Source organism: Rhea americana, unplaced genomic scaffold, assembly GCF_003343005.1.
Source record: "Rhea americana isolate MKP2758 unplaced genomic scaffold, rheAme1 scaffold_115, whole genome shotgun sequence".
Taxonomy (NCBI): domain Eukaryota; kingdom Metazoa; phylum Chordata; class Aves; order Rheiformes; family Rheidae; genus Rhea; species Rhea americana.
Window position 1 is genome coordinate 354,609 of NW_028185206.1, and position 14,489 is coordinate 369,097.

Sequence of the window (14,489 nt, forward strand, 5' to 3'; positions counted from 1 at the left end):
TAGCTGCATTTTATGCCCAAAAAACAAAGCAGTGGAAAAGTCCCACTCACTGAGGCGCATTCTATTTGTTCACACACTTATGCCATCTTCCCCCCTTAAGCAAAGGCCTGCCCAAAGCCAAGAATTCCATTGACCTCCAGAACTATCAGCCAGTTGCTTGTGAAATTGCTGATGCATGTCCCTCAAGGTCAGCTGAAGACCRTTTCTTTCACATGCAGATAGAAACAGAAAAGAAGTCTCTTTAGTGAATGGGGAGGAAGTAAAGAGGAAAGCTCTCATGGAAGCYTCAGTGTATCACAGTCTTGCTCTCTGCTGGGAGCAGCTTGTTCCCTGCTCTCTGTGTATGGTTAGTAAGCATCAATCCCAATCCTGTGGGATTTGAGGCTTCTAGTCCCCTATAAGTCTGTATCACCTTTGACACTGACTTGTCTGTATAAGAGGGAGAACGATATATAAGGCAAGGAAAAAAAAAAAGAAAAAAAAAAGTAAAATTGCCAAAGCAAAAACTCTAAGGAGGTCTGTATCTGTTCATCTCGCTAAGTTATACTTACAATTTAAGATGTGCACTAGGAAAGGTCTTAAAGGTAAGAGCACTAATGTAAAAAATGAACTATCTACCTTCCATTAGATATGAAGGATCCAGATTGTACTAAGTACTAGAAAAATAAGATATTGGAATATCCAGATCTGTAAGATGACATTCCTAGTAGTCGTATTCCCTCAGCTTTAAGTGAAAGCTGAGGGAATTGAAATCAGCCTTTGAGTAAGGCCAAATCCAGGAAGACATTCCATTTCCCTTATTGAAATATGAGCCAGGTCCCTGACAAGCATCTCAGGCATGTGGCCCACTATCTCCTAGTGGGCACAAGCTTCTTTAAGATGAGCCATCTTTTATCCTGCAGTAGAACTGCACACATCCTTACAAGTATCAGCTGGCCATGGCTTCTAGCAAGCATCAAGAAGAAAACATGAAGACACATCACTGAATTATCCAACAGCCTTMAAGATCAGTGACTAGGCACAATACTTGAGTTAACCAAATCTAGGGGCCTCAGTCATATCAGACACTTTGTACAGTGTTTCCATCCCCTGAGCTTAACCAGGCCAGGCCAAGGAAAAAATTCAGAATAGCAGTTCTGCAACAGGCTGCAAAGAAAAAGTGCAAGAACAAGGCAGTACAGGGCAGTAAAGGCCACAACTATCTTGGCGATTCATAGGTACCTACCAGCTCAGCTCCTAAGGCAGGTGATGCGCAATTACACAAACCTTTGGGCAGCATGGACCCTTTCTTCTCGCTTTAAAAAAATATTGCTAAAGATTGAGGTTCTTACAGAACATTCTTACAGAAGCTAAAAAACAAGAAAAATAACACCAAACCAAAAACAACAGCAGTAAGTTTTCCTGACTCTGCTGAGTTTTTGCGTGCTTTCCTCTTCTTAAGGCCTACCTGCCATGCTCCGTGCCAGGCTGGACAGCTTATCCTCTGTGTAACTAAGCCGTGAAGCCATGCACAGGGCTTGCTGCCAGCTACCACTGTTCAGGAAGGAGTCAAGTGCTTTTGCAAAGAGGCCAGCACGAGCAAATATCAACGCAGCCTGTTCGTATAGCTGCTTCTGATTCAAGTGATCCCCATAGGCATCGCTAATATCCTACAAGGCAGGGACAAAAGGAAAAAAAAAAGAAAAAGAAAAGTGAGCTGGAGAGTCAGCAGTAGTTGTCCATAAGAAAAAAATCGAAGGCCTCCCAACCCAGGTTGTCTTTACCCCCAGGAGGAATCTTCAGGCAGAATGTCCATAGCCCATTTCAAGCTTTACACCAACCCAAGTGTTGATGGCATGGAAATATTTCACACAGAGCTGAAGCAAGAGACAGTAACAAATGCCTAACTCTCCAAGCAAAAGACTGGGTAAACTACAACTTCTGTCTCCTGTACCTGACACCTCTTAATTAAAGCAACATTTTCATCTCCTGCAGAGGAGTTACAGCTCCACATTAGCCTATGCTAACAGGTTTAAGTGGAGGCTAGCAGTTGGTCTTCACAGCCTCTGGCTGTGAGGGTCTGCTCCTCCCTGGCACCATTTCAGTGCAGGAAACCAATCCTTTCCCTCTACCCAAATGAGAGATTTTTGCTAGAATGTCTTCCTGAACCAGTTTATTCCAGGAGTCAAACACTGGCACAAGGGAGGAAGCAGGCCCTGCAACCAGATAGGCATAGGCTGCCAAGGAACAACAGATTGAGCTGCTATAGGACTGTTCAAAGCTCACAGGCTCCACCAAGAAGAGGCTGATGGATTTGACCATAGAATACAAAATGGAATAAAGGAAGACTCCCAATAAGCCAGGCAGAAACAGATTTACTTCAAAAAGAAAGTCCTTTCTCGTATCACCTAATTCCAAACAAGCTGAGTTTATTTCCTCTCTTATTTCTTCATCTCCTACTTTTACAGTGACCTGTATATTGTATATTTAAAGCATCAGAATTAAATGCTTTCATTTACATTTTACCTTAGTCTTGTGTAAGACAAAGAAGTTGTTCACTAATACTGAAATTAACAAGAGATTCTACATCCTAAAAAACAGCTATCTACTTTGTGGGATACTGGGACACATCCACAAGTGCCCTAACACCTCGAGATTCACCAGAATGGCCAGGTGCCCCCATCCTGCCTGCAAGGGCCAAACAGAAAGCTGGTGTCACAAAGTCGAGAGAGGAAAGAAGTCCTTCTGTGATAACARGAGAGTTCTCCAACACACAGTAAGATAATGGAGCACAAACTAGACTACCAAGTACTCTCTTAGTCATGGGATCAAAGAAACAACAGCCATTCTTTGGATGACCAGGCCTCACAAGGCTAGTGCTGAGGGTTATTCCAGCTAATATCCTTGAGAAGAGTCTCAGCCCACACAGGAATACTAACGTCTTGCAGAGCTTGAATGCAAGCAGCTGCTGTCTCATTCCTGCCGTCATTCAAGGTGCTGGGCATGTGCATACATGTAAGAATTAAAAGCTTGTTCAGCACACTGCAGAATCACATAGCTTGCACACCTTGTACTCCTGGCTGTTAGGTGGATACAGCTTCAAGGCTTCATAATACTGATTTTGATCCTTCACCAAGTTCAGAAGTTCAGAGAAGTGCTCAGGACCTGGGGAAACAATTTATTTTTCTGTAGCAACAAATGAGAATACACATTTCCTAGCCAGTCTAGGTACATTATATTAAGAAGCAGCTAGAGGTACTTAGGTGCAACAGCACATAAACACCTACTCCACTTCTCTAAATACAGTAAGAGATTCATTTCCTTGAGGTTTGCTTCACTTCTGCCAACAATAAGAGCTGCTGACAAGTCATCCACAAATAGAACAAAAGATGACTTGTACTTAAAGATCAGAGAGCAGTTAAGTGTTCTCCCACCTCTCTCCCTGCTCCTACCTACACTAAAAACACATGGAACAAAAAGAATTTAGCTATGTGCTAAAAGGAGCTCCTTCTTCAGCTGTTTTACCCAAAAGGCACTATAACAAAGAAATGCTCTACTGCAGAATTTCTCCTTAGAGATGCAGCATATGCAGGACACTTACCACATTTGCTAAGGTGCCCAAGAGCTTTTGTGTACCTCTTTAAGTGTCTATCTATTGTGTATCGCTGATAATTGGTTTCCATTTTCCTGAGGGTGTTTAAGAAGGGTAAGTATTCTTTTGGATCCTGTCAAGAATAATAAAAACTGCAGGTGAGCTCATCTGATAAAATCCTTGTTAACAGTCCCATATTTGCAATTATCATACAATATAAAGACTTTTTTGTTAAAACACAAGCCATCCTAAATGATCAATTCTGTACATTCACTCTTGCCAGGAATGCCCAATTTAAGTTAATAGGCTTCCAAATGGACTTCATCAGTATCTAATGGTTGGTCCTATTTTAAATTCAAGTATCAAAAGTATTCATATCTCAAATAYTGTGTTCTATCAGCTCCTATTTGCTAAACATTTGGAGCTGTAAAGCTGATCAATTTCATCCTCATGAAAGGTCATGATAAACACATTTCTTCTAACACAAAAGGGTATTTTATTTTATGGTCAGCAGGTTCTCTTCCAATATTAGGAAACTGTGAAGACCTGGAAAAATGTAACCCTAAGACTGACTTGGCATTTGCATAGAGAAATTTCAAATTAAACCTGCTGGAAAATACACACTATTGTCATAGCTACCATCCAACCAAGCAAAAACCCCAAAAATATAGAACCAAGGACTCGAAGGCACAGAGCCATAACGTTTTGGATCAATCTCCTCCTTCCCTAGAAATGCTTTGCAGTGCTGCTCTAGAACAGCCCTACTTTACCTTGAGTTTCCTGAGCTGCACTCAAGAAGTGCTAAGGAATGTAGAGCCATGCCAACTTCCCAACATCATTCCAAGCAGACAGGTTTTTTGGGCAGCTCAAATTCTGCCTAGGCAGAGAGCTGTCCCTAATAAAACAAGTGGGCTGATCCACAGACTACAGAGAACCTTTGGGTAAGCAGCAAAATGATTTAACTATTAGCCAAGACCTTTTGCGACTTTTCTGCCACCATGATGACTAAATCAAAATCGTATGTCCCCAGGGAATAATCATACAATTCATTGACATCCACAAGGAAAAGCAGATATTTCAGTGCTTCCTCTGCACTCACAGCTGTTACATCTAGAGCAGTATTCTCTGTAATGAAAGAAAGAGACATAAGATTAGTTACCCCAACAGTAGTGGAATAGCTCTCAGAGAGGGATGGCACTGTCATACACATTCTTAATACCAAATAAGGACTAAACTTAATTGATCTTATAGCTCATTTTGTCTTGCAGGAGAGGTGATTTTGCCTGCTTTGTTTGCTGAGACTTTCCAGGCATCTGGCATCTTCAAAGCCTGATCTAAGCACGGAAACTTGTGAAGTATGCAAAAGTGACAAGTCAGAAGCATCAGGACAGGAGAGAAGTTTGCTAGCTGGAGATACTTGGAGCCTAAAACAGGAACTTCCTATTCCTGGACAGGAAAAAAATGAGCCCTGAAAGAAAAAATAGTTCAAATGTAGGGCTATTTGCTGACATACTTAGAGCAAAGGATGAGCTGAAGGCAGGTACATAACTTGCACATGAATTGATCTGCTGCTGCTCCATTATCTCACAGCTAGTTTCAAGCACATTTCTTCTTCTCTGACTGGCCCCACAAAGAGCCACCTTAAAATAATTTTCAGAGTAAGCCAAACTAACAGAGAAAACTCCTACAAAGTCTAGCACAGAGGATCACCGATTTTCAACACCTCTAGGTTCCTGATACTGCACCTCGAAGATCATGAACTTTCTGGAGAGCAGTTTCCAGTTCTGGAGGACTTTTCTTTACGTGGGCTGTCAGTATCGATAGGCAGTATCTGAAGAAAATGGAAGCAGTAATAAGAAAATGAGATGGCAGAAAACTCTGTCTATTCCTGTTTTAGCATGGAAAAACTACTCTAGATTTTTGTTTGTTTTCTCTTCCCATAAGAAAGACAAGAAAGAGAACAGAATATATCAGAAAGAAAATTCTACTCAGCATGTCTCCCCAAACATGTCACATGAGCTTCTTTACCCTGACAGCTAGCATGATGGAGAAAACACCTTTGAGAAGCTCAGACAGCTGAATAAAATTTTCCAAATCAAATTTTGCATAAAAGTAGTTTTTTTTTTTCTAAAGAGAAAGCCTTCCAATGAAGTTATTTCCACTTCCACAAATTTCATAGTTGCTATTTTAAAATAGTTTTTCTAGCTAAGATGATCTCTGGTTCTTCAGAACTGTTCAATGAAATATGTCTTACATTATTAGGGTTCAGCAGCACCCTACTCTCTGTTGCTTCTCTATGCACTGTTTCAAATTAAAAGTTGCAATTGGCTTAATACTGTGTTTCACTAACTACAGTTATTATCCTACTTTCCCACCTTCTGCCCTTGACAGATCTTGATCTATCCAAGGAAGATAGCGATAAAAAGGTAGCTAGCTATTCAGGTATTCAAAGAGATATTCAGAAAGAGACAGCAAGAGTGTTCACACCAGGTTTACAAAGGTAACACAGTTTCAGATGAAGCATGTGAAATTTTTCATAAAGGCCATCTTGCTGAAAAGCCAGCATCTTCCAAGATGATCTCTCTATCCCCTGCAATTTTAAATTGTGAGTAGCATTTCTTAAATAAGCAAAAAAACCTCTCTAATTCTTAAAGGAAAAGCTGTTTTGCTGCCTGTGGAATCATTAATTGTGCTTCTCAGGAAACCAGCTGTACGTTCTATGGGCTGAGGATATGTAAGACACTGCCTCACCTCAAATGATCTCAAACAAAAGTGAAATAACTGACAGAAAGGACAGTTTCCCTTTTCTACAAATGACTTACTAGAAGCCCCTGCAACTGTTCCTTCACCTACAATAAGAAAATGCTCACTTCTGAGGGTCAATGCGTTCCATGGCATTTCTCATCACATCACATACGACGTTTACTTTTTTTTGATCAGGATGCTGCTGTGGCTGAGCATTACTGCTACCATTCAGAGATGGATACATGCTCTTTGTGAAATCTTCTTCTCTAAATAAAAACAAATACTATGAATACAAGTACAGTCCATCGCATAACCCAGCACAAAACAAAGGGCACATGCCACAGAAATTAACTACATACACAATAATATAACACAATAATATAAGCACATACTTATTCAATGCAGACAGGCAACCTGCCATACCAACTGACAGAACCAGAAGGCTCTCCATTGCCTTTCATTCCCCCCAACTGATTCTCAGCCAAAAGAGGCACGAGAAAAAAAAAGATTAGAACACATTTCACAATTACAGTTGTGAACTCAAAAATCAGAAGGCAAGATTTTCAAGATACAAATGCCTTTCACTAATCCACTGCGGATACGCTAAATACAGAACACTTCTGAAAATCAAGCCATTGCTTGAACTTCTAGACAAAAATTTAAACTGAACTGAAAATAAAACAGAGAAACTGAGTGACAGCTCCAGCTGTCAAACAAACATTTAATTCAGTAAACCTGAAAAATTCTGAGGCTAACAATGACATACTACCACATGTCCATAAACCTTTGAGAAAAAAGGTCAGGGCATTTGATTAGAGAAGCTAAGCAACTATCTTGGCCTCAGATTTCAGACAGACAGACAATGTTGTCTTTCTGTTTCTTACAATGGTGCAAAACCTTCTTTGTTCACATTTACCCTTGTGCAACAAGGAAGGGAGGGAAAAAAAAAGAAAAAAAAAAGCAATCAGATGCTGATCCCTTGCTGGCAAAAATCTACTGAATGCCTGCAAGCTGACACAGTGATTGTCCCCAAAACTACTGAGCTTACTGTGGTGTTCAGGACTCATCATGCCAGATTTCTAGTTGAGTCCTTGCATTCACATCAGAGCACTGCCAATTAGTTGGCAAAATAATCCACTACTACTGGTTATATGCAAGCTTCCATTTGCAGAATTATACTCACTTCAGTTCGGTGAAAAACAAGTTGATGTAATTCACAGAATCTATTTGCTTGATAAAGGTTTCTACATTTTCCAAAAACACCTGAAATGAACAAAAGTATTGCTACTGTTATTCTAAACTAGTAAAGAAAGCAGAGCAAGTTTAAGGATCTTCTTTCAACAAGGTGAAAGAAATGCTAAACCCAATCTGCCTGTATAAGGACACAGGAGTCCAGAGCTGTTATCCCTTCACAAAGCAGAACTGTCAGCACTGCTTATTCTTTTGAGCCCACTGCTAAAAGCCAATGAATTCCATACTTGATGGATACAGAAAAGGGTACAACAGAATTGGGTATACTTGCCTTAGGATTGTGATCATACAGAAGATTGAGGTTGATTCTCAGCTTCCTCATACATTGAAATGCTTCCCTGAACATAAGCCTGAGGGAATGAGGTAAGTAAAACAGTTTACATCCTGGATAGCTGCAATATTCACATATAAAGGCAACTCTTTAGAGGAAAGTACAGAGGGGAATAATAGGTTAAGGCAACAAGCCATGTAAGTGGCCTTCCAGACAAGATGTGCAAGGCCAGTCTTGTCCGTTTCCAGACTCTGCAGTGGGACAGGCCAGCAAACTAGACTGAGAAAGAGACAAAGAGTTTAGCCTCCTTCCCTTCTCAAGGAGCATCTCATCACCACAAAAGCAGGCCAGTTACCTCTAAACAGCTCAGAGAGGACCAGAATACATAAGTGCTGCTTACCTGTTAAGCCACTTCCGAATCTGGGCAAGAACTAGAGCTCGGTGGTGAACAGTCTCCAGATTCCCTCTTGGCATCTACAACACAAGATTCAAATGATTATGTCTCATGTTACTGGCAATTTTACATCAACTTACTACCAACTGGAATGTTTTTCTCTCCTACACAGAGGCTTTTCTTAGCTAGACTTCTCAGAAGTACGTGGCGAAAGGACAAGAGGCACAACTGCAAGTTGCACAAAGGGATATTCTAGTTGGACAGAAGGTCCAACTGTTCTGTCCATGTTAGGATGTATTTCATTGCATGTATRTCCTAACACAGAAAAAGCCCAGAGCAACCTGATCTACCCTTCACATTAGCCCTGCTTTGAGAAGGATGTTGGACTACRGACCTCCTAAATGAAATGCCTTCTAAATAAAACCCTTCTCTGTTCTAGGAATCTCTGCTGGTTCTTAACAGTGAGCACAGCACTCCAGACTAACTTAGAGCCAAAACTAACGAAGGACTGTTAGCATACACAAATACTAAAATGTGGGTCTGAGATTCACAGGGAGTGGTGTCAACACATAGCACTGAGTTATCTCAGCCAATAGGAATCTGAATAGCTCTCCATATCTATGGATCCAGCCATATTCTGTCCATACCTAGCTGCTTGTGCTTAATCTCTTTAACTCCCAGAGACAAGTTCAAATCATTCCAGACAGCTAGAGATTGGTGAGGTGGTGTTCCTCAGCAGGATGTGACAGCAGCTATGTGGCACTGCACATGTTTGTTTGCAGTTTGTCCAGCTGCCCACTGGGACAACTTTTCTGCACTCCCTGGCAGCAGACCTCAGCAGACATGGGCAGAGCACTGACCTGCAGAACAACTTTGGTGTCCTGAGGCACAACAGTGATGATACGAGAGCCTCGCTCCACGTTGCGCAGAGCCTCATTGTTGGGCACAGCAGCACTGCTCAGGCCAGTCTGAAGGGCTAAAGACAGCAGTTATCAGCACACAGGGAACACACTCCAGCCATGCTCTACCGTGTGGCTTTGTAAGGTCCTGCTGGATGTATCACAGCTCCCATACACTGATTCAGTCAAGAATAACACACCAACGATGCTTAACTGTTCCAGACAAGATGAGGACCCTTCAGTGCTGAGTGCCACACCACACAAAGCAGAAACATGTCCTCCATGCCTTATGAACTTAAAGCTCAAGAGACAGATGACAGCAGCACTAAAAAGTGTACTGGACCAGTAATTTGTCATTTTGCCTTTCCTAAGGTGCCCGTATCTCTCAGAGYGAGATATCACCAGAAACTGTTCATACTCGGACCCCTTCTTTGCTGTGTACCCTCAACTCTTCTTGGCTTTGGATGTGAAGGGGAGGGAGAGAACACAGAACTAAACTGTTGAAAAATGGAGAAACAGACAACAACTAGGGGCCAAATCCTGAGAAGAGCCCATGATATACAAAGCCAGTCTCCTGTGCTTCTTGCTGTCTGTGAGACTTTAGAGAGTAGCCTCCCTCCTCTGTCTCTTTAGCAGTTGCTCTAAGTGACCAAAATGCAGTAGGTATGGAAGTAAAAATGGGGATTTGTTTGTTCCCAGACAACAGCCACAAGCTGCCAGCAGCAGGCAGTCAGAGCTACCATTTACCTTTCACTGTTACATCCTTCAAGCAGAAGCACTGACAGGTGTGGGAGTTGGTTGTTACCAACAAAAACTCACTGTATGTTGCAAATGAGATGATGTTGGAAGCTACCTGCAGAAAGATGATTAAGTTTATCACTGTGCAGAGCAGAACAGGAACAACCAGCAAAAGAAAAAAGGGATGCAATACAGGGCACACACTTTGGTACCTCAATATCGTTAATAAAAAATCGGCATCGATCTGTAAGACCTAAGATCACCTCCTGTAAAGGAAAAGGACAACAATTATGAACTGCCAGTGTTACAASCTCCAATGTCATCAGCTGATCACCATTAGATTGAAGTACCTTATAAGGTACTGAGCATCTCAGTGAGTTACTTAGAGAAGCTGGACAGGAAGGAAGTCATCCAATCTGTACCAGGAGTGCTTCTTCCTTAAGTGTCTTTAAACACTCATGCCTGGACACCAGTTTCATCTACCCCATCACAGCAATTCTACAGTAGCAGAACAGAAGCAGAAGCCACACCAAATCACAGCTTTTTACTCAATAACATTGGTTCTAGAGCACTAGAGGAAGAGCATTAGTAAGGAACACAGCAACTCCATAAAGCAGTATGTGGGTACACACTGAAGAAATTCTGGAACTACTATCACAACAGCTGGACATTTCTTAAGCTGTTGTAATTATCAAAAAAATCATTAACAAGAAACTGTAGGAACGGGAGATCTGTTGTAATTCAGTGCAGTCATAATTGCTAAGGGGATAACTTCATATAAAATAGAACAGAACTGATTCTATGATTCTTTCACACGCAGTAGAGTAGTGACTGCTGGGGACTTTACAATTGAAATTCCTCACTCTTCAATCACATTATTTATGGTATTAATAGGAACGGGAGACTGGGTGTTAGCCACAAGTCATGACAAATGGCTCTACAAGACAAGGAAAGGTAAGCTCTCAGCTCTGCATAGGTCTTTATGAAGATAACAGTTAAGAAGCATCATTGGACCCTGGGCAGAGGATCAGAACAGATATTCGGTACAGGGACAGTTACAAATTGCTCACGATCTTACTTACTTCTCCACTGATCCTGGTGAGGGAAATCTGCACACAAGGGTGAAGAAACTGAATAGCAGAGCCACCGCTGCTCTGCCAGGGCTCAAGAACTGGAGTAGAAGCCTCTAAAGAGCAAAGAAGATCAAACAGTTTTCCAGACAGTCAGAGCTCCAGAAATTACAACACAACATGCACATCCCGAGGGAACTGCAGCCAGGTGCACTTGCAGATGCTACAGTATCTGACAGAGAGAGGACGGAATGCTGACACAGAAGACCAACACACAGCAGACAAGAAGGTGGTAATCTCTGCAGTCCCATCAGCACCTTTATTCCACTATGGGACAAGAGAAAAATGGCAAGTACCTAGCAGTTAGTGTTTCTGAAAGCACTGAACCAATTTTCCTTTCAAAGTACAAAGTCAGAGCTATCATTCGTATTAATATTACTTTCAAAAACAAATTACTAATTTTAACCTGTTTCTGAGAACAAAAAGAGCATGCAGCAAATAATAGCTGCAAGAGCCACTCATGTCCCTGAAAGCAAGGCCATCTTGTTAAATCTTTTGAGAAATTTGTGATGATAGCCTAGTCCAAGAATCTGAAGAGGAATCAGCTCACCCCAGAGGTACTTCAGGATCTGCCCATCAGCCAGCTGTAGAGCTACGGTTTTTGTCACTGGGCTGCAGCACAGGCTGATTACTTCTCCATTTACTGACACAGACAACCTGGGACAAGGCAAGAAGACAGAACATCAAGTTGACACTAGGTTCTGCATTTCCTGGAACTGTGTGGAAGGGTGCACAGCTCTAGAAGGGACAGATACCTTGTTTATTTAAGGGTCTTTTACAAAGTCTTTTCACACATCTGTAAACTGATACTGGCATTACAGAGCATTATCAACCTGAGCCAACACGTATTTGACCTAACTGTACTAGTCACTGTCTGCATAGTTACAGAAGACTGCAAAGTTGACTTTTTTTGCTCTATAGTTCATGTGCAAATCAGCCTGTCTCCACTGTCTGAGTGCACTAGAAACGAACTCTCAGGATCCTTTTGGTAAGCAGATTTCTACAGCCCAGGTGGCTTCCTTTTGTGGTCTGTTTTCAGTTCAACTGCAGTCACAAAACCTGGCAGCTGTTGAGGGGAACAACGTGGGCAACAATCCCCTCTGGACCTTGGTAATGGTGGACAAAGAAAATGCAGGGATCCAGTCCCCAGATGGTTTGATATTCACGCAGAGGAACAGAGATATCCTACGTTGATGCAAACATGCTAGCATATCACCTCTCATCAGGCTGGAAACAGGCATTAGGATTACAGGGAGATGCTGTCTGGTAGCCAGCTTTATGAACTGCTTCGGATATCTTGCAAGAACAGAGACAAATTCCCCACTTCTCAACCTCCAGGATGCATGTTTGAGAGACCTAATTCCACCTAAGCACAGTATGGAGGGTCTCTTAGACCCCACTAACAATAGACAGATTTCTCTAGTACCGTAAATCCAGGCGCTGCTCATCAGCTCCAGTCACATGAGGTGCTGCAGTTAGATGGTGAAGCACAGACTGAGCAGCATGCTGATCTTGACCAACCACCAAAAAACTGTTGTCAGGGAGCCAGGTGAGAAATCGGAGCCCCAGGGGATTCATCACTTCATTGGCAATGCTGCCTAGATCAACTCTGTCACATAATAAGTGAGACAGAAATAAAAGTAACCAGATTTCAACAGGCTACCACAGAACATCAGTGTGCTGGAAAAAGCCAAGATCTTCCTAGCACAGACAGCCTGCCTATGCAGACACACAGCACATGCCTCAGGAGAAAGAGCACTGTGCTGTCCACCAAGTTACCCAACCCTTAGCACTGACTGCAGCCAGAGCCTCTGTATGGTGAAATCATGTTATCAAAGGACTTCAACAGCTTGAGGTCACCGTTGTGACATCCAAATCATCTAGCCAGGTACCCTCACATCCCCACAGGACTAGTTCTGTATTACCTGTATATTTTATCCAAGTATGGTGTTTCCACAGCTGCTTTAAATCCATTTCCACCTATACCTCCTAACCTGACAGTGGAGTCCTTCACTGTGCTCTGTCCTGGAAAAAACAGTAAAAAAACCAGAGCTTAGAGATCAGTCCCTTCCACCTTCATTCCACCTAAAAAGCCAAACCTACAGAGGCTATTACAATTGTCATAATACATCATCCTAACACATGAAACCACTGTCTTATCCTCATTAACAGTTACACTGAGGAATGTAACTACCTCCTAACGTCACTGTACAAAACTGAAAAGTAACACTGACAGTTGTATGACCTGCAGCACAATGAATATTACACTGTATAAATGAACGCTCTGGAAAGTGCTGGGTGCCTCACATAGACCCTAGATGGCTAATCCCAGACATTTCCAACAACAGCCAGCAACATGCCATCAGAACAGATTATCTAAGATGCCTCCTGCTGCATTATATTCAAGTGAATCAACCCTGCAGATGGATGTCACCAGCATGAGCACACAGACAACTACTGGGCACTGCCTTTTTACAAAGTTAACTCACCACACTAAGACTCTCCTGTGCCACCCAAGCTGCTGGGAACATGAGGATAGAGCTGGGATCTATATCCAAACCAGCTATATCTGACTCCTGACTACTAAAGGTTCAAGTGACCAGCACCACTTGTACTGCTCTCAGGGAGAGCAGATTTCTCCTAATAGCACCATGCAATATTTTCTCACCATATCTATATACAGAGATTCTGTTATCAGCATCCAGGATAGCCATGTCTCCACTGTGCTTGGGATCTGTGTGAAATGCAATCTGATTCACTGCGTGTGTGAACTGGATCTGATAGGTACACATGGGTGGGGGCACCACAGCATGCTGGAATGCTGTGACAAGAACTTTGTCTGTGGAAGAAAAAAGAGAGAAACCAGATTGTAGCCCAGTCCAGCAGTGAGGCTCTTCTCAGGCTGTTTACTGAAAGCAGAAACAATGCTACAGGAAAAGAGAGATGCCATGCTCCTAGCTGGCAATCTAATTAAACCACATCTAAGCTTCCACCAATTCCACGCTCCCTCTCACTAACAGCTTTGTAGAAACAGGAAGTAACAGAGCCATCACAGCAGTCCCAGCCAGGCTGCATCYAAAGGGCTGCAGCACCTCCTCAGATTCTGCTTACCTCCATCTATGACAGCCACATTTGCCACATGCTGGCTACTCTCCCCCAGCCCGTGGTTGGTGGTCCAGTGCCAGTCATAGGAGAGGTAGTGCCAACCCTGGCAGAGGATGTGCAGTCTGTATGGAATCACTGGGTCCCACAGCAGCGATACCAACTGATTCTTCTCCAAGTTGCCAAAATGCAGACTTTGCTTCAGGTACCAGTGATAGTTTCCTGTGGTCCACAGCTGAACTGCAGCAAAATAAATGGTTACCACAGACTGCTGCTTGAGACCCATCTCAAACCCTTCCTATTGCCACTGCTTTCTTGGGGTGTGCCAACTGTGATGGAAATAATATTCATACACTCCAACCTGTGGGCTGCTTCACACAAGAAGCCC

At 42.5% G+C, this 14,489-nt stretch overlaps 1 protein-coding gene across 1 annotated transcript in view; it reads right to left on the reverse strand.

The window, feature by feature from the left end:
* ELP1 (elongator acetyltransferase complex subunit 1) overlaps nt 1–14,489 on the reverse strand; it is a 32,966-nt gene that overhangs the window by 9,006 nt on the left and 9,471 nt on the right. The window contains 18 exon segments of the mRNA XM_085317317.1: nt 1,427–1,649; nt 3,047–3,144; nt 3,581–3,704; nt 4,548–4,696; nt 5,317–5,402; nt 6,442–6,582; nt 7,500–7,579; nt 7,839–7,917; nt 8,239–8,312; nt 9,093–9,208; nt 9,879–9,984; nt 10,082–10,135; nt 10,952–11,055; nt 11,550–11,656; nt 12,426–12,608; nt 12,925–13,024; nt 13,668–13,838; nt 14,111–14,341. Of these exon segments, the coding sequence (XP_085173443.1) occupies nt 1,427–1,649; nt 3,047–3,144; nt 3,581–3,704; nt 4,548–4,696; nt 5,317–5,402; nt 6,442–6,582; nt 7,500–7,579; nt 7,839–7,917; nt 8,239–8,312; nt 9,093–9,208; nt 9,879–9,984; nt 10,082–10,135; nt 10,952–11,055; nt 11,550–11,656; nt 12,426–12,608; nt 12,925–13,024; nt 13,668–13,838; nt 14,111–14,341 (2,226 nt within the window).